Source organism: Schistocerca americana, chromosome 2, assembly GCF_021461395.2.
Source record: "Schistocerca americana isolate TAMUIC-IGC-003095 chromosome 2, iqSchAmer2.1, whole genome shotgun sequence".
Lineage (NCBI taxonomy): Eukaryota > Metazoa > Arthropoda > Insecta > Orthoptera > Acrididae > Schistocerca > Schistocerca americana.
The window spans coordinates 652,032,087-652,053,276 of NC_060120.1; the positions used below are offsets into that span (position 1 = coordinate 652,032,087).

The 21,190-nt window shown below is 38.2% G+C and overlaps 1 protein-coding gene across 1 annotated transcript in view; it reads left to right on the forward strand.

Moving 5' to 3' along the window:
- The window catches only part of LOC124589362 (unconventional myosin-XV), a 931,914-nt gene that overhangs the window by 543,141 nt on the left and 367,583 nt on the right, over positions 1-21,190 (forward strand). Inside the window, exons 7-13 of the mRNA XM_047131550.1 lie at positions 9,447-9,731; positions 12,630-12,807; positions 12,952-13,075; positions 14,085-14,239; positions 16,088-16,282; positions 16,649-16,783; positions 19,801-20,088. Coding sequence (XP_046987506.1) covers positions 9,447-9,731; positions 12,630-12,807; positions 12,952-13,075; positions 14,085-14,239; positions 16,088-16,282; positions 16,649-16,783; positions 19,801-20,088 — 1,360 coding nt within the window. The remainder of the gene's footprint in view (positions 1-9,446; positions 9,732-12,629; positions 12,808-12,951; positions 13,076-14,084; positions 14,240-16,087; positions 16,283-16,648; positions 16,784-19,800; positions 20,089-21,190) is intronic.

The window sequence follows — 21,190 nt, forward strand, 5'->3', positions numbered from 1 at the left end:
TACCTGTATGTCCGCCTTTGGCGGCGACGCGTTATGGCATCGAAGCAATGAGGGCTTTGTAGGTTGCTGGAGGGAGTTAGCACCACATCTGCACACAAAAGTCACCTAACTCCCGTAAATTCCAGGGAAGGGTTCGATGAACTCCGACGCCACGTTCCATCGCATCCCAGATGTGTTAGATCGGGTTCAGATCTGGCGAGTTCAGAGGCCAGCATATCAACTGCAATTCGCCACTATGTACCTCGAACCACAATCCTGGCCTTGCGACATAACGCATTATCTTGTTGAAAAATGCCACTGCCGCGGGAAACATGGTCGTCATGAATGGGTGTACATGGTCTGGAACCAGTGTACAATCCTCCTTAGCCGTGATGGTGCCTTGCATGAGCTCCCCTGGGCCCATAGATTCCCGGTTGTATGTTCCTCAGAGCATACTGGAACCGCCGCCAGCGTATCTCCTCCCGCAGTACAGGTGTTAAGGACCTGTTCCCCGGGAAGACGATGAATTCGTGCCCTCCCGTCGTCATGATGAAGAAGGTATCGGGATTCATCAGACCATGCAACACACTGTCATTGCGACAATGTCCAGTGCCGATGGTCACGTGCCCATTTCAGTCGAAGTTGCCGATGTCGTGGTGTTTAACGCTGGTCGTCGGCTGCGGAGGCCCATAGTTAACAGTGTGTGTTGAGACGCATTTGTGCCTGCCAGCATTAAAGTCTGATGTTATTTCCGCCACAGTTCGTCGCCTGTTCTGATTTACCAGTCTGCCCAGCGTACGATGTCCGATATCAGTAATGAGGGGTGACCGGCCAACCCTACGTCTGGTCGCGGTATCACCTTAACTTCGCCACGTGTTGAAGATGTTCACCACAGCACTCCTCGAGCACCCGACAAGACGTGCAGTTTCCGAAAAGCTCGTACCGCGCCTCTGGGCCATCGCAACCGCCCCTCGGTCACACTCAGATAGATCGCGCGCCATCCCCACTCTACACGCGGACAGCACGATCACTGATACTACAGGGGGTGCTGATTCTGACGGCGATACAAGAAAGAAGTGTATTCTGACGGCGATACAAGAAAGAAATCAGTTGATGAACTTCAGGAGAGTCCAGAAAAAAATCGAGTTCTATATTTAATTACTGGATGCAATCTTCCAATAGTGTTAACATTACAAGTTTTGTGATTAGCCAAGAGATTGCTAAGACAGGAAAGCCATACATACACGGTAAATAGTTGTTTTATATATGCACCCACAGAACTGTTTCGGTATTTTAAGAACAAAGCAGATACTCTTTAAAAAATTGAAGATTTACGACTGTCTGCTAAAACAGTGAAAGACAGAACAGTCAAAATGTTTTTTGCATATCATCAACCGGCAATTCGAAAATGTTAAATTGCGTCCCGCTTTATGAACAGCTGCTGATGAGTATTGTGACGTAAATGATAGAACGCAAGTTTCACTTTTTTATGATTTATTTCATCTACACGTCCTAAAGAAGAACTTTAAGATTATTTCCACTCAATGGTCAAACACGTGGAGAGGATATAAGAAATTCTGTAACTGAACGCATTGAAAAATAGCATATTCCACTCAATAAAAATATCACATTCAACAGTTGGGGCAGAGAGTATGACTGTTTATTTTGAAAGAAAAATACCATCATGGGGGTACCACTGCATCTTTCATCAAGAAGTGCTTTGTGTGCAGAAATTTCCAGAAGAAGTTTGCAAAGTTATAGATCGTGTGATTAAGGTTATCAAGGAAATTATAGTTAAATCTCTTAATCATCGCCAATTTAGAGAAATTTTAGCTGAAACGAAGAGTGAGTATGCAGATCTTCTGCTGCATAACAATATATGTACGTTATCGAGACGAAACATTTCGAAGTGTTCCACCTCCTTATTAACGGGTTCTGCTTGGTCGTACTGTATCGAGAACTAACGGATGATAATGGAACCGCCGGCCTCGGTATCCGAGCGGTTCTAGGCGCTACAGTCCGGAACCGCGGGACTGCTACGGTCGCAGGTTCGAATCCTGCCTCTGGCATGGGTGTGTGTGATGTCCTTAGGTTAGTTAGGTTCAAGTAGTTCTAAGTTCTAGGGGACTGATGACCTAAGATGTTAAGTCCCATAATGCTTAGAGCCATTTGAACCATTTTTGATAATGGAACCAAAAATTTTATATCATGGTAGACGTTACGTCCCCTCTTAATCAACTTAACCGTAAACTACAGGGGAAAAGAATCACAATCTTTTCCTGTGTTAGAAGAAGTTATTTCATTTGAAAATAAATCTCTTTTTGCAACAAATTTTGAAAGAGAAACATTGATTCACTTTCCAAGCCTGTTGTAATATCGTCATAAAATATAAATATGTAATGTCGAGTATTGAGAAAGTTATGTTGGGATGGTTTGGACGTATAGAGAGGATGAACGAAAGCAGTTGGGAAAAAAAAAATTATACAAGACGATTGTGGAAGAATGAGTTGGAAAGGTTTAACCTCAGTGAGTGTGTGTCGGTCAGATATTGGACAGTTTTAGCAGAGGCCAGAGTAGGAATACTCAAATTAAGTTAATAACAGTGTACCTACTTATAAAGCTTCAGTTAAAAAATTTTACTCTCAGCAAAAATTTCAATAGTTGTACTATTGATATTTGACACTGGTGAGTAAGGGTTGACCAGCAACTACTTACCTACGCAATGATTTACAAGTTGCTGGTTCCATCTTCAGCTTTTTTGCAATTTTAATTAAATTAAACATAAATTAAAACATTTTTAATTAATCCACTTGACAAGAGAGCGCGAAGAATGACGTGGACGGTAGATTCCCAACCGGCAGAGCACGCGTGAGGAGAGCGGTAGTGGTGCGGGTTACAGGCAGGCGCTGTTAAGGGCAATGCCGAGCGCTGGAGGAAAAGTGCTGTTCTTAACCGTAGACTGCGCTCACATTTTTTGTGAACATATTATGTGGGCCCCTCCATGTCTACACTTGCATGAAGACCATTCAAAAAGATGTCACCTCAGCTTTGGTTAGTATCTAAAAAGATTTCTGCAGAAAATGAAACAAACACAACTGAGTTTACACAGTGTAGTCTCTCTAACATGTTTTGCAGACGCAATTGCGAGAGAATCCTGAAACAGTGGTTTATTAAATTTATTAAGCGAGGAACTGAGGAAAAGTGAGGTCAATAGCTTATGAAAAATCAGATCCTTGGTATGGAAAGAAATGTGTAACTGTAATGTCTTCACTTATGTTGTTCCAAAACCTAACGCATTTATCGTTTTACCAGCTATCTATGACCCTTAAAAATTACATTCTTTCATCGAAAAAGTCTGTAGTTAGTGCAATAACACGGTGGATAATTAACTTTTGGATAGTAACCGTATTTCAAAATACTCTCTTTTTCTCGTGCCATCGTATACCAAAATCTTATTTCGATATCTCCAACGATATATGAAATATTAGGACTGTTGTGAATATTTCATTCTGGCTTTATCGCTGGCGCACGCGATCGCAAATGATTATGCTACATCACATCAGTTTCCTTGAGATTGGTGATGGACAAGACCTCCACCTGAGTCTAAAGAAAAATTCAATATGTTAGCTAAATTTCATACACAGCAACATATCATGTAAAACGCACCAAACGTAAAATCGTAGGGACCTCTATTCTTCATTGCAAACTTTTTTCAAATTTCGTGCCGTGGCTTGTTTACATGCAAATATCACTGTAACTATGACCATTAACGAAATGATGGACATATATCTGAAGCTGACATATAATGCTATAAGCAACGCTAAAATGATTTTCTTTATCGAATAGTTTCTGTAAAATCGTTTGTAAAAGAACGGGGCCCCGAATCAACTTAGTCAACGGTTTGGACGAAAATTGGTCGCTGCGCGGACTCTAAAATTGTTATTCTCTTTCATACACTGACACAAATGTAACCACACTCTTACCAGCTAAACCGACAAGAACACTAAAACTCTAACATGACATAAAGTAGACCACTTGTGTACGAAAACTGAGCAAATTTTTCAATGAGTTGGGAATGTAATTATCAGTCTTGCTTAGAACCTTTGAGATTCTAACCGCCTATCATAAAGGCGAATAAGAAAGTATGTAGCCTTATTCAAGGCTTAATTATTTAATTAGTTTAAAATCGATCCAAAGTTGAAAATAAGAAAAACAAGTTTTCTTCTTACCGGAGAGGAATTATCATCTAGTTGCGTGCGACTTTTGAGATGTCATTATAGAATTCACAGTCAATACATCCTCAGATCTCCTCAGTCTCATTTCCAAGAATAAACGGCTGGTCAATAAAAAGGTGCAATACCATTGTGCAATATATACTCTGCTTCGGAATGTTGGATAGTCAAGACGCTGCTGCTGTTATAATTGCTCTATACTGTGGCGAGCAGAAAGAAGGAACACGGATGAGAAACTGTTTCACTCACGAAAATATGTCCAAAGAATTGTAGTTGAACGAAAAAAGATTATCATAACCGTTTATGCATTGATGGTCCAACATTTGATACAATTATTGTTCCCGCGACCAAAAACAGAACACTATTTGCAGAGACGCAGTTCCAAGAAATCATCGGTTATCTATTACTTTACGGTAACTTGCTACTTGCAAATCTTTGGAAGACATGAAATTTACAAGTACAATTTCATTTCAAAGTATTTGGGGAATGGCTACGGAAACCTTCATGCAACAATGAAAGCTCTAAAGGATTATATTCGAGTAAATAATGTAGGCCCATAGGCTGCACTAGGTCACATTGAAAATATTTGGTCTGGTTTGGATCAGTTTTACAAACAAAAATGAGAGCAGTTGAAAAGCCGTTATGCAATGTTTGTAATAATTATTTTTCTCTGTGTATGCTGATTTGCATATCGATCAATCTTCTGTTTTTGTTTTTATAAGGTAACATAGAAATACAGTGCAGAGGAGTGAAGGAATTTGCTAAAAAGGAACAGGATATTCCTAGAACTCTGTAACCAGCTTTGAATGTCAGTGGAGAATACGCGTTATTGTTGCAATGCATGTGTTTATATATTATTGCGTAACCTCTCAATCCAGTCCTGTAACTTTCAATATCATTTCACATTGCTTTACAATAAATTTATTGTCACTTTAGATTACACTTTTAAACTTATTCATAATCGGTTTAAGCTTCAGTAACTACGTTAAAAAATAATATGCTTTGCCAATTCTCGACGGTAACTGTTTCAGGAGTCTTGCTCTTGTGTACTAATCACTAGACCACGGACTTTTAGGTCTTAAAAACTGTGTTTTAGGCACCTAAAATAGGTTCCTCCAGTAGTTCATTTAGGCTATATAAAACCTGAAATAGGCTCTAATAAAAATGATACAGAGAAAATAAAAATAAATTAAAATACACAGTGTTGACAGTATGAACATCTTATTAGTCATTAAAACAAGGAAAATGAATATTTACACAGTTACAGAGCACAGTAACCTACAACATTAATGTTGAACATAATTCCAAATATTTTTGAGTTCCTGCAAGATAAAGATCTCTGTAAAAGAGATGTGGCAATGGTTTAATTAATACATTCGTAGTTTCACATATTCTGACCATAGTTGGCTTCACAATAAATAACCAAAATCTTTTCTAGGTTTTCTAGTGAAAAACTGTGGCGCTTGTCAGAATCAATTTATACGCTGAAAAAGAACGTTCTACATCAACAGATGTGACAGCGGCCTACTTCAGTTTCGGCACATGTTGTACAGGATTGCTGCAGTCAGGAGTGCTGGATTTTCCACTAAGTATGTCGGCAGCTGCACACAACTCCTTCAGGCCAGTGTTCTTCTGCAAAACCGTTTGCATTTTTGCCCGTACTTTTTCCCCTACTTCACCTGGCGCTTCATTAATTTTCATTTTGCCTTCTTCAAACAAAGAAATATTGTCGTAGATAGGTCTCCCTGAGCCTTCTAATTGTCAAATTATTCTTGCCATAAATGTGTAGTGGGCCCTAATGTAAGATAAGTCCCGTTTTAAAGAAGAATCTTTGAGTAACTCCATTGTTGCAGTTACGGATGCAGCATCCTCCGGTATATTTTCAACCACCTTCTGGACAGCTGAGAGATGCGTACTATAGTATTCTACTGCTATCAGCCACGTGCCCCAGCGGGTGACAACAGGCTCTGGCGGCAATGGGACATCTGTAAGCTGTTCTTTGAATGCCTGTATTCTTGATGGTGCCTTAACAAAAATTTTCTTCACCATAGATATTACTTTATTTACTTTAGGAAATTGTAGCCTTACTTGCTCTGCTATGCGGTTGATCCGATGCACTACACAAGTTACGTGCACCATCAATGGGTAGAATACTTTTAATAGCTGAAACGCTGCTACCATATATGCAGCAGCTTCAGTGATGGCCAGAAGCACCTTATTCTCATCCACTCCGTTTGGGTATAGCACCTTATAAGCCCATTGTTCACAAACTGTGTTATTGTTTGTTGGTTAGTTTTTGCAAGCTGTTTTGAGTAAATCAGATGAGCCCTGGATGGAGCATCTGAATCTAGCTTGCCAATAAACAGTTTTGCAATGTAACGGAATGGAATGTCAGTAGTTTCACCCACAGAAATCCATATACAAGATTCTCCAACATCTTCTCGGATTCTGCGCAATGCAGCATTGTAAGCTGAATCCACATAATTCTTACGTAGACTCTGCAGGAATAGACTGAAGGCAGTACTTCTCAAGAAAACCTCTGAAAATAGGGTTTTCTAGTTTCCGAAAGGGGATGTTTGCTGCCACAAGTGCATGACACAAATCACTGCAGAACTTATTTTTTCGGAGGATTCACCAGGTTTATTGGTTAAAAGAGTTTGCTTCAATTTTGACTCTCGTTCAACATTAGCTTTACGTGCGATTCCATCTGCATGGTGAGTTAAGTGAGACTTCTTAACACTCGAAACCTAATACGAGAGAAAAGGGATATGCAGTTTAGAATCGCATATAAAGAGTATTTCGTATTACTAAAGGATAGCGATAAAAAAGAATCTTAAGTGACAGGAAAATAAGAAGTGTAAGAAAAACATCAACAAACCTCCTTGTTGCATGCTTGGCAGAAAATAATTTTCCCATCTCTTGTATAATGTGGAAAATCTTGCAGCCACTGACTTATATGAGTAGACTTTGAACTAGCTGTTTTCGGCACGGCGTAGTATTCTCACACAGAAACTAGAATTTATTTTGCACGTAGAACGTCAGTAACACTTAACACGTCGGTCGCTACACAATGCGCTGATTTGTTTTCGCTGGGAAAAGTGAACGATGACCAGTTTTTTTTTTTTTTTTTTTTTTTTTTTTTTTCCTTTTACTGCGGTGCATAGGAGCGGTAGGGGAAGTACCGTACTCGTTGCTGGACATATGGCACCTGACAGATGGCCGCCCCTTCTGAACAAGCGAATGGAATCTACCGGTGCATCAGACGAAAACATCTCACTACTGGCAAATTATTTTTCGAACCGGAAATTTCACGTATAATACCTTTCACGAAACAGAGTAGTTTGATAGGACTGCCTGTAGACAGCAGCGAGAAAATGCGCGAAGGGCAGTAATTTAGCTATAGAGGGCGTCTATGATTAACATTGTGATTTTTTAATCCGTGCTCAGCTTAAGGCCTATGAAACCGTTTCTTTGCGAAAATACGCAGCTGGCCAGAATCCTACGAACAAAATATTTTGAAATATAACATTTAGTATTCCCACGTTCGATTCTAATGTGTAACTCAAATCTTCACCGTGCCGAGTGCTGTTGGTAGTAAGGCAAGCAAAGGAATTGCAAACAGTCTCTAACGACCTTCACCTTCGACGAGACGTAATGCCCTAAGTTTACTCTTTTTTCTAATCTTTTAAAACACAAGAACTCTATGTCAGATTTACGAAATAGGTACTTTTAGGATTTTGATACCGAAATAGGTAAAATTAGGCGTCAACGTCGAAATACGCAATTTTAGGTCCTATAGAACTAACGGTATTCAGTTTAGTTAGTCATGAAACGCATAAGTACCAACTTATATGCAAATTGGAGCTTAGGAAAAAAAATAGGTTTTAGCCTAAAGATCCGTGATCTATTTTTTACATATGAATAATAAAACACCTATAAAGAGTATTTGGTATTAACAGGGACGAAGCAGGAGCGCATATCAACAAGCCACCTTGCTGCACGCTGGGCAGAAAATATTTTTTTTCCATCTGTCGTATCGTGTGGAAAAACTTGGAACCACTGTCTTATATGATGAAATAGGCACTTTTTAGGATATTAAAGCCGAAATAGGCAAAAATAGGCTTTTTTAGGTCCTATAGAATTAACGCTATTAAGTCATGAAACGCATAAGTGCAAATTTTGATGCAAATAGGAACTCAGGAACAAAATAGGTTTTTACCTAAAATCCGCGGTCTACTAATCACTGTGCTTTCAATAATTGCTTTCCTTGCGCAACACAGCTGATGTACCAACTTGTTGGAAATAGAAATGTTACGTTCAGTAAAGCAAAGTTCGTCTGGATCAGTTTAGAGTCGACTGTAGCATTTAGTGGATACTTTATATGGCTATATAGTGTGTACTGAAACAAGTCATAATGATCAAGAAATACGTGCTGATTTAATTGTAGTTACAATGCATCCGGCTCCAAGACGAAAGCTTCGTGCTACCGCGACAGCACGCACTAGAGTAAAAAATCGCACAAGTGTTGTTAGTAAACGAAACTGAAATCGTCTTGACATGTTAAATACATGTCCCAACTGCAGCTATTATGCACAGTTATCGCAAGGACAGGAAACAGTACCAAATACAGAAAAAACACCGTGCTACAAAGTAACACATCAGACAATAATGGCTCCTTCACACAATACTGGCAAGTGGGTAAAGTTCGCCTCAATCAATAATAAATGACTACTTGCCGAAGCTCTCAGATTTTAGCGACTCCCATCAATTCAGGAGTAGAGAGCGGCCGGCCAACTTAAAACACAAACGCATTTCAGTGTAGCTTGCGTCACGCCACTAGTGAGCCAAAAGTAATTAATATTGACCTTCTGTTTAGCTGATGAGAGATGCAACTGACTTTGTAATTTTGGCCATATGTTAATAAAGCAAAAAATGTGGCATTATGAACTGGCTAATGTTGGTTTCATGCCACAGAAGCGAAGTGCTTCAGGTTTCCGTAATTTTGGCCTTATGTGATTTATTTTTTCTGATAGCCCAGTGTTATCACCAATCTCTATGTACATGTATTGCAATGTGAAATAGTTAATGCTGGGAACGAACCATGTTGCAAAATAAGGTACAAATAACACCGTATTTCAGCACCATTTGTCAATTCACAAACATGAGAACATAAATGTACTGTAACCTACCCATGGGTGTGTTATGGTTTACTTAAATGTACATGTGTTGTTCTAGGCACCTGTTTGCTGTTGGCGCTGCAGCTTACAGTCATCTCCACAAAGAAGGAATGCCACCTGAAAATCAGGTTGTAGTCATCTCAGGAGAGAGTGGTTCTGGAAAGACTGAATCAACAAAATTGGTTATGCAGTATCTAGCTGCTGTGAATAAAGCACCTTCAAATCTGATAACTGAACAGATTTTAGAAGCATCACCACTGCTTGAGAGTTTTGGAAACGCCAAGACAGTGCGAAATGACAATTCATCACGGTTTGGAAAATATCTCGAGGTTCACTTTAAAGAGTAAGTTATGTTGTTTAATTGAAATATTATATTTGAGAACTACATTAGCAACTTTTACAGAAGTTAATAAACTACAAATTATTCCACCTCTGCATACGAAAGTCAAATTTTAAAACTGCTAGCTAGCCAACTGAAGTAAAAGCTGTTGATAGTAGAAACTTGACGTTTTCAAATCAAATGCTTTATCCCAGAAATTATTTTCTGTTTCTCATGCAGAAGGAGTGACAGTTTTAAAAGTGCAATGCTTTGCTTTTAGCAGAGTGACAAGACTAATTACACTGATCAACAACAGACAGACCTCTTTTCAGTTACAAGAAACTGGGAGATAAATGGCTCATGAATCCAGGTCTAAGTTCAGAATTTCTGTATTGGCCTCAGTTTTCATGTAATAATAGGCTCTGTAAGTGTTTACTGCTACATTTGTATTATAAGTTTCAGGCAAAATGGCATGCTCTCACAACAAGACATCCAAATGTAAACAACAGAAAAACATCTCAGTACACAGAGAAGTGAGTAACTTAAGAGAAAAGTAAAGAAAGAACAGTATCCAAGAAGTGTCTTGGTGGAACCATCCTCCATGTTTGTCATTAACAGTACCAAGTTTATCTGGGAAGAAGTCCAAATCATGGTTCAAGGAATGTAGTTTAAGTGACATGTTAAATCACTTCTTTTTTTCTCAGCTAAATGAGGACACGTGAAATTTTGTCCTTGGTTTTCATAAAGGTTTTGAAAAGACCCAATTTAATGTGTAGCTGAGTTAGGTAAACATTTTTGGGAACAACAAGAGAAGTGTCCACAATATTCTTGTGTTCAGTAAGCAGTTCATTCAGAGAAGACCTTTTTTCCCATATTGGTGTTTTTTTTCCATCTCTGCTGTTCTACTCGCATAGAATGCAGCAGTGCCTTATACATCTGAGCTGCATGTCAAGAAGAATTCTAATTGCATTGAGACTCCCACATATAGACCATTTGTATTTCTCATATTGTATATGTGTGAGCAACAGTTTAATGTTATCATATGCCTCCTCAGATTAACTTAATGGGCAATCAGAACAGAAGGAAATTTGTTCTCATTGTTGACAAATATTGCTTTCAGACTAATTTTCTGGAAAATATAACAAGACTCAGCAATTTACACTGATGTCCATAATGGGCTCATATCATGACAAAAAGAGTCACTTATTTCTGTCAGAGAAAATTACAGTCTATGTTGTGGTTTGCTGCCTCTCTAAAACTCATGGGAAAAGCAAAGTAGGCTATATGTGATGTGAACCTTTTAACCAACCTGTCAGGAGTGTAGTACAGGATGAACAACATGTGTGTGGGAGGGGGGAAGCAGTTCTTACCTTGGCCATTAATCTTACCCCGAAGTTTACGGCATACTTCTGCTAGAGGATTAAGTTTCTATTTTCATGATTTCAGAGATTCTCTCCACAGACGTAATGAGAAGAATTTTTACTACTTACTCAGGTATTTTACTATTAACAGCATTTCGTGTTACGAATTAACAGAAAACACGTATCACAAGCCTTCAAAAACTTAAAACGATAAGCAGTCATTTCCAGCCATTGTCAGATGTCTGAATTCTAAGATGTAAGTGACATTAAACAGAGTGTGATTCCACATGTTCAAGTGTGACTTGTTGGCAGGGCTGCCAAACCACCCTAATTTCCTGGAAGTGGATTTCCGAACTGAGAGTCAAGTATGCTGATTCCTCGTACTTATTTAAATTATTTTTTAACAGTTATATATCCAGAATGCCTAAGTTAAGACATAAAAGAATAACCAATATAGATGTTTTCAAGGATTTTGATAAATAGAGTGCAGAATGTAACAAGGAAACTGAGTCTGATAGCCAAAAAATGATTTCATTTTCCAATTCAGCACCCACGACCTAGCAAAGAATACCATTCACATTCTTTGCAACAAAAATGTTGTTGATCAGTGTTGTCTGGAGCTAATTTCTTCAGATCACGTCATCCTAATCCTCCATTTTGGTGTTTAATGTATTACATAGATCTGCTTCACTTAATCCAATCATTATATATGAGTTTCTGATGTTGTTTCTGTAGTCTGTGTCCATATTCTCCTTGTTGGGAGTAGTCCCTTCTTATGTATGTTTCTTTTGGCTTGTAGTGTTGTTTTGTTCCTTTCCTTGTTGTAAATTTGGCTTTTTAAAAAAGTGTGGAAGTATGTGCTCTGTACTCAGTCTTCCCTAGTTTTGGACAAGATCTCTAAATTCTATGTACTACCTTTCATTATTTGACTCTTCTTGAGATTAAGTTGAGATTTTATTTTCTGACATTCTGAATGTTTATACCTATTTTATTGTCATTCTAAAAGAAGATATTTACATTTATAATAAGGTCCATTTTCTGGTACCACAGCCATGTTCTTAATGTGTAAGATGAATAATTCCACTGTGACTATTTAAAGCTCATTGAATATTCTGTAAGGTGTAATGCATCAGTCATCATGCCCATTTTCAAGCACATTTTACTTCAACAGTTTCTGTAAGGGCATTTGTGAAAAACAGTATCTAGAGTATGACATGACAAGACAGCAGGAGAAGAAGAATAACTAGGAGAATCACGGTATACATTGAGTAATGCATTAGCTTTTACTGAAACCCTCCAACTGCACTAATATAAGGCACAGCACAGTCTGTCATACAAAAACACAAGTGTCACACACCATGTCATTAAAATGTTAAATAAATAGAAAAAGTTAAAAAAATAGCTGAGCAGGAGCATGTAGACCTATGTAATGTAACATTCAGAGCCAGTTCATGTACTTCCAAGTACTGCAACATCGGGTTACAGCAGTGTGTAACAGATAGTTAAATCTTGAATGTGAAATAAGTGGCAAATTGAACTGTAGAAACATTAAAAATTTCAGTGGTGTAATAATTGGAGCCAAAATCACTGAGTACCTGTTAGAGAAGTCACGCATAGTGACTCAAGCACCGGAAGAACGTAACTATCATGTCTTTTATGAGATGTTACGTGGACTTCCATCAGACCAACGAGAAAAATATGGTCTTCTCTCACCTGACAAATACTTCTACCTCAACCAGGTCAGTGAATTAAAATATTGCTATTATGACTAAATAATTTATAAAAAAATGTGTAATCAGGTTATATTATGAGCTCTTGATTGTATCCTGAATTAACAGCAGTTTATAAAAAGTTGTATGAAATTACCTACATATTTGCTACAGGGAGGCAATGTTGAGATTGATGGCAAGGCAGACAATGAAGATTTCCAGTCGCTTCTGTCAGCAATGCAGGTTTTGGGTCTTTCCTCAGAAGAGCAAGATACAATTTTCAAGATACTTGCTTCAGGTAAAAATTTCTTATCTATAAAAGATAAAGTAGGTTTGCTGCATTGCTTTGATATATAAGATCAACAGTAATTTTACAGACATTATTCTTTAATCCCACATTAACATAATGTATCTACAAATGAAAACTAAATATTTATCTTTCTTAAATCAGATTTTCATATTTCAGTACAAATTCAATGGAACTGAATTATTTTCAGTCTCGTTTTTGTGTGATTGGGAGGGTGTATATCTGTAATTTGCTGAATGTGAAAAATATTTGATCATTAAGAATGCTGCATAGCTGTTGTGTGCGGATGTACGCCAAAGTGGTATTTCTGTTCTGTTTTCACCTATCTTCCAAATTTGAAGTGACATCAGTGTGCTTATATTTTTGTATAAAATATATTTCTTAATATGAGACAGAGAGACAGCTAGAAAAAATGATAAATTGTGTAGCTTTGAATAGTCTTTTGCAGTACACACTCATGAGTGCATGCACACCACACAGAGGAGGTGGGATGGGGGGAGGGAAGGAGGAGTCACAGCAAGAGGTTTGTGCAAGCCCACTCCACCTCCCCCCTCCACCCTCCTTCCAAGCCCAGGACTGCTTTAAGGGCCCGGGCATTGTGCAATGGGCCTATCTTTTATTAATCATCATTTTTAAAACTCTATAAGAAGATCGAGTATAATTTATAGCAGTTTCCAATTTATGGTGTAAAGATCTCCTTTGTAAGAATGTGTAACACCAAATGATTGATTATGATGTGCAGACTCTCTTTGTTTATGGATCATTTTCCCTTCCGTACAATGGAATGTAGTGCAAATCCACTATCCTTCATGTGTTTCTGATGTGTGTTGTTTGCTCTGCACATATTATTGTAGTCAAATGGCATATTGTGTGATCCATTGTCGCTCTTTGTGTGTGTGTGTGTGTGTGTGTGTGTGTGTGTGTGTGACAGAGAGAGAGAGAGAGAGAGAGAGAGAGAGATACTCTGATGTATTAGTAATTTTATTATTTTTCTGTGCAGTGTTGCACCTAGGGAATGTCTACTTTCATCGGAAACAACTCAAGCATGGAACAGAAGGAGTCGAGATTGGTTCTGATGCTGAAATTCGATGGACAGGACACCTTTTGCAGCTCAGTGTTGATGGAATCAAACGCTCACTCACTACTAAAACTACGGTACTGTATCAGCAAATTAGGATGTTCTTTTTTCTTCTTTTCAACATAGACATTGCTGCTGAAATACCATTTAACATTCTAAAATGGGCAAATTTCTTGTTAGATTTACAGTGTGACCTACACATTTAAATATTTTGTTGATCAGTTGAGGAGCACCATATATCTTCTGTCATTATTAAATTTAAAACAAAACTCATTGCAGAATGAACTTATGCTGAACGAAACATGCCTGATCTTTAACTCTTGACCAGTGACTCATAGTGGAAGATCATTTATTAAATAGGAATTCTGTTATGGTTTATTGGATGCCAGACATATTATTAGAGTGAATATACGGAGTACTTTATGAGCTACTGTGAAAGTTTGTCATTTATGTCACATGTGAAATCAATAATTCAGTTTTCTTTACTGTAATGGAACTATATTCTAACTTCAGGATGCAGGTTCAGAATATCTTCTGTTAAACAATAACTGAAAAAAAATTAAGCAGTTAATATGAATAAAACCAGATTGAAATCTGAGGAAAAGTGTGGTAATTAAAGTCTGCTCACTGCCTAGTTGATGATTTCTGAATGTGAATCGTGGGTGGAAAGATGAAACATGTAACTGGAAATAACTAAGGTCATTTTGGCAATCCGTAACTCTCATTTAATTCAATGGCCCACAGGCATTAAAATAATTTCTTTCTTCATTCATGTGTAGTTTATGATCTAACATTTGTGGCAACAGCAAATTCCCCTGTTATCTGGAAAGGCATAAAATTTGGCAAAAAAAAAAAAAAAAATAAAAATAAAAAATGCAACTTAAGATGATCCCGCATAAAGATAAAATGTTTGCAGCCATATGTCAAAATATTTTCAGTACATACCTGTCAGTGACTAGTTTAAGACAGTACATAAGGATTAGTTGATAGATGAAAAAGGAAGGTGTGTAATATCTGCAAGTACGAATTAAGATCCTTGGGTTGGTTACAGCTCAACATAAATTTAATCAAACAGTGAAATTGTTGAATAAAATAAGACTAAATGGGTAAAGTCATCCAGAGCAACAGGTCAAAGAAGACACAGAAAGACAGATGGAAGGGAAATAAGCAATGAAATGATAACAGCAAGTTTGGAAGTGTGAGAAGCTAGATGCAACAGAGGGGGCAGTGGTGAAGTAGATGTGAGAGAAAGAAAGACTGAGAATAAAGGAAAAGACAAGATTAAAATGCGGAGTAACAGATAAAAATTAAAGAAATCAATATTGGTCAAAAAGCAATCAAGAAACCTAACTAATGAAAGACATAAGAATTGAAGTGGATGAAGGGGGAGGGGCAAGTTTTTTTGGGATGGGGAGGGGACAAAGGTATTACAAATGAGACTCAAACCGCATCTGATGTGGAAAAAGACATCAAGCCCATGGATGTGGGGTATAAGATTCCAGCTTCTCCCAGCTGTGTTCATTCATTCTCAATGGCAACTTAATGCTCAGTTTCTCTTCCTTTGATGAAAGAGTTCATCTTATAATGACAGTGCTCAAGTAGATGGTAATTGTGGGGAAGACGTGTAATACATTTCTTGTAATAGGGAAGGCATAATTGTTTTCTGTGAGTCAATTAACCTTTGCTAGGCAAAAAATTATATATTTATCATCTAATGTTAGGTAAACTGGTAATAGGAATTTCTAGTTGTGCATTCAGGAAGCAAGAAAATTCACAAAGCATACTGTATTCTTAACAAATATACTTTGCAAGACTAAATAAAAATTGTTTTGTAGTATTTTCACATGAATAAAAAAAAAAGAAAATAATATCAGTATTGACGAATTTGATTTTAGTTGGTACAGTGAATATTTAACTATCTGCAGGAAGCTCGTGGTGAACGTGTCTTCACTCCGCTGAGCATTGACCAGGCTCTAGATGCTCGTGATGCCTTTGCAAAAGCTCTTTACAGCACACTTTTCTCCTGGTTGGTGTCTCGAATCAATCAAATTGTTTTCAAGGGCACCAAACGGACTGCTGCCATTTCTATTCTCGATATATTTGGATTCGAGGATTTCAAGGTTGGTTGATAACTGTAAAGGTATGCTCAATAAATCTTGATATTATTTATCCTTAGACATTATGATAAACATTTGTGGATAATGTAATGAGTTATAAGAGGAAAAACATGTGAAAACTATTGATAAAAATATACATCCATTTGTACTTTGAAGCTGTAACACACAACTCCAGTGCAGAGTACTGTTTGCTATAACTCATTTGAATAGATACAGAGAAATTAAATTCCTTTTACATATCTAGGTGCCATACTACTTATAGTAATCCAGTTACAATGAATAAATGAATAATTCTCTTTCCCTTGTTAAAATGGCCTTCTGGGATGACTGTAATGGCTTCTATTAATCTAGCAACTATTTGTATTCCAGGAGAACAGCTTTGAACAACTATGCATAAACTATGCAAATGAAAATCTTCAGTTCTATTTCAACAAGCACATTTTCAAGTTAGAACAACAGGAATATGCCAAAGAGAAGATTGAATGGCAAACAATCACTTATACTGTAAGTTCAGTTGTTTTTTTGAACAGCTGTCCATTTTCTTGTTTTGATAACTTATCTCTCTCTTTTATCCAGTGAGTAGATGATTTTGTATTGCATATTTCTTACTTTTTTGGTAACATGTGAAGTATATTACAAAAAAATAATATATAAAGGATCATTCGGAGAACAGTTAAACCAATTTAACTAAAATTTTAGAGTAGTCACATTTGGTATGTACAGATATGTGCCGTAGTACATATATCTGTTCAAGAATTCATATGTGGTCCAGAAAGAGTTGCCTAGGATATGTAATTTCACACAATAATATGAGGAAAGACAACCACTCCTCAAGTAAGTAGGACATTGCACACAGATAAGCACGTATGTGAGGTCTTAATGTCTGTAGCTCAGTCATAGTTGGACCACACCATCAGGAGAGGGAGAGAGAGAGAGAGGGGGGGAGGGAGGGAGGGAGGGGGGAGGGAGGGGAAGACTGTGTGTGTGTGTGTGTGTGTGTGTGTGTGTGTGTACGTGTGTGTGTGTGTGTGTGTGCTAACAAAGACCACTGATTTGAAGTCTTCAGTTGTCGGCACCTTTTTTCCTCAAGTCATTGTTTTTATTCCTCTTAGAGTATTAGTATTAAGATAAAACTTAAACATTCTTTGAAAGTGGGTATCTGCAGCCTGACAGACGTTTATTTCTAAAAATGTATGATCAAAAAGTGTTATTAATGAAAATTACAAGAGAATGCAAATACCACTTACATTGAAAGTGCCAGTTATTCCATTTTCCAAAGTAAGTATCATCAAGCACTTATGCCATTGTCTACTTCATTCTTTTGTATGAAAAATAGGGTTGATAAGTGAGCAATAGAGAAATGCGAGTTGGGAATTACTAGGAATAACAAGAAAACAAACCAACATGTCAGGAATAAGACTGGGATGGAAGATGTAATTATGACTGTAACGTAAATCAGATGGTGATTACTATAAATCAACTGGAGGAGGGTGGGACAAGCAGATTGTCAGTAACTTTGTACCTTGATGACAGCCTGTGTGGTTAGTGGGATAGTAAATATTTTTATACCATCCTTGTGATAAAAAAATATGACCACATTATTCATTCATTTATTCAAGTTTATTTAAAATCAAGGATCAGTCATGTTTGTATGGCCTGTTATCATGTTATTCTTATTTTGTGTGGTTAAAAAAATTGCAAATTTTATTAATGATTTTGCAAGATTTAAAATGTATTTTGAAGATTGTGAGAGTAGTTGGCTATTATCAGTTCATTATATTGCAGTCGAAAGATATGTTGTGTGGTAAACCAAGTACACAGATGTCTAATCAAAGTATCAGCTGAAACATTACATTTCTGACATTTTTGCAAATTTCAATTTGATTTTTTTGTCATTCTTGTAACTTCCAGACTTGCCCATCAGCATAAATTAAGTTTTGCATCTGAATATTCCTTTTTGTTTGACTTACACTGAGTTACCAAAGGAACTGGTATAGCCATGCACATTCACATACAGAGATATGTACACAGGCAGAATACGGCACAGCAGTTGGCAGCACCTATATAAGATGACAAGTGTCTGGTACAGTTGTTAGTTCGGTTACTGCTGCTACAGTGGTCGGTTATGAAGATTTAAGTGAGTTTCAACGTGGTGTTGTAGTCGGTGCATGAATGATGGGACACAGCATCTCCGAGGTAGTGATGAAGTGGGGATTTTACCGTATGACCATTTCACGAGTGTACTGTGAATATCAGGAATCCAGGAAAACATCAAATATCCAACATCGCTGCAGTCGGAAAAATATCCTGCAATAATGGGACCAACAATGACTGAAAGGAATCGTTCAGCATGACAGAAGTGGAACCTTTCCACAAATTGCTGCAGATTTCAGTGCTGGGCCATCAAAAAGTGTCAGTGTGCAAACCATTCAATGAAATATCCTTGATATGGGCTTTTCAGAGCCGAAGACCCACTTGTGTATCATTGATTGCTGTACAACACAAACTTTTATGCCTCGCCCGGGTCCATCAACACCAACATTGGACTGTTCATGAATGGAAACATGTTGCCTGATTGGATGAGTCTCGTTTCAAAATGTACTCTGTGGATGGACATGTACGGGTATGAAGACAACCTCATGAATCCATGGACCCTGCATGTCAGCAGGGGACTGTTCAAGCTTGTGGAGGCTCTGTAATGGTCTGGGGCATGTGCAGTTGAAGTGATATGGGACCCCTGATATGTGTAGATACGACTCTGACAGGTGACATGTACGTAAGCATCCTGTCTGATCATCTGCATCTATTCATGTCCATTGTGCATTCTGACAGACTTGGGCAATTCCATCAGGACTACACAACACCCCACAAGCCCAGAATAGCTACAGCTGGCTGCCAAACTCCTCAGACATGAACATTATTGAGCATATCTGGGATGTCCTGCAACATGCTGTTAAGAAGAGATTTCCACCCCCTTGTACTCTTCCAGATTTATGGACAGCCCTATAGGATTCATGGTGTCAATTCCCACCACCACTACCTCAGACATTAATTGAGTCCATGCCATGTCGTGTTGCAGCACTTCTGTGTGCTCGTGGGGGCCCTACATGACTACCAGTTTCTTTGGCTCTTCAGTGTATTTCCAGTGGTTTGACAGAAAAATCTATGACTCTGTAGAACTTAATGATTAATCATTGTCATAAATAACTGTTTCTGTTGCATTGTGAAAAATTGATTAAGTAACTTCTGACAGGTATAATAAGTAACCACTGAGAGATATATTAGGTTTTGGATAATGATAGGACCAGAGTGTCTGACTTTTTAGACATTAGGTTCCAGTCAAGCATATGTTAGTGCATGGTAGAAAAGTCGAAGAATAAATTATATTGTTAAAAAGATCCAAATGGTACTTGTCATTTAGTTAATTTATGTTCACCTGTGTGTTGCTTTTTATGTATTTTTACATTATCAGTTCGTTGTCTCAGTACCTGCATAGTTTTCAAACCTGTTTATTGTTTCAGGATAATCTGCCAGTCATACATCTGATATCTAAAAAGCCTGTGGGTATTCTTCACCTTCTGGATGATGAGAGCAACTTTCCAAAGGCAACAGATATTTCGTTCTTGGAAAAGTGCCATTACAACCATGCTCTTGATGAGCTGTACTCTCGGCCCCGTATGTCTGGAAGTGAATTTGGAATCCGACATTATGCTGGACAAGTATGGTATAATGTTGATGGCTTCTTGGACAAAAACAGAGACACTCTGAGGCCTGATGTTGTGGAACTCTTAATCAGCAGTAAATTGAGTGTGAGTCAGTCTTCCACAGTTAATTCTATTTCACTTTCTTTCTTCCTTTTTTTTTTCTTTTTTGCCTATTCGCCAGGCCTTTGCTGTAACTCTTTTACCACCATCTTTTATTTTTCACTTGTTTTTTAAAAAGAATATGTTGTAGATCGAAATCCCTAATCCTCAGAAAAAAACAAGATGCAAAGGGGCACTGCCTTATCACCTGTTACCGACCTGGCATGGAACAACTGAACTATGTCCTTCACAAGGGATAAGGGATTACCATTGTACCCAGAAATGAGGGACCGCTTACCTGCAATTCCCCCCCTCCCCAAGTGGTACTCTGCTGTCCACCAGTCCATCATTATTTCTCATCCATTCCCAACCTCTTGCCACATGGATCATATGATATCCCTGTGGAAGCCTCAGATGCAAAAATTGTCTCATACACCCACCCAGCATATCCTGGTACATTCCTGTCACAGGGTTATACCATCCCGTCAGAGGCAGGAATAGTTGTGAAACAGTTATATCATACACCAACTCTGCTGCAATGTCTGCTCAGTTTTTTTGTGTGGTATGACACCAACCAGCTGTCTACCTGAATGAATGGCCAAATTGTGGCCAAGAGCAAAGTTGACCACCCAGCGGTGGAACACACTGCTGAGCTCAAAATGCTTAATTTCAATGGCTACTTCACAACCCGTGCTATCTGGATTCTTTCCTCCAACATCGCCTTCTCTGATCTGTGTAGATGGGAGTTGTCCTTGCAGCACATCCTGTGTTGCCATAGTTCTCCTGGACTCCGTCTCCAGTTACCCCCTGCTCCACCTCCATCTGTCCAAAGGCCCCAACTGGACTCATCATGTGCCCACATCTTCCTCCCTGCAGTCTCCACTTCATCTCTTCTGTCTCCCCCTCCCAAACCACACCTCCGTGTCATTGTAACCACAATACATACCATTGTCTTTGTGCAAAACTCATCTTTGCTGGTTCCCTTGTTGCATTCCTATCCTCTGCATCTGCTGTCTCCCTCCCAGCTGTCAGCCACTCTTCATATGTAGGTGTACTCTAGCTTGGGTAGATTCATCTGAAAGCTAGTAAAGTTTTCAGTCTTCTGTAT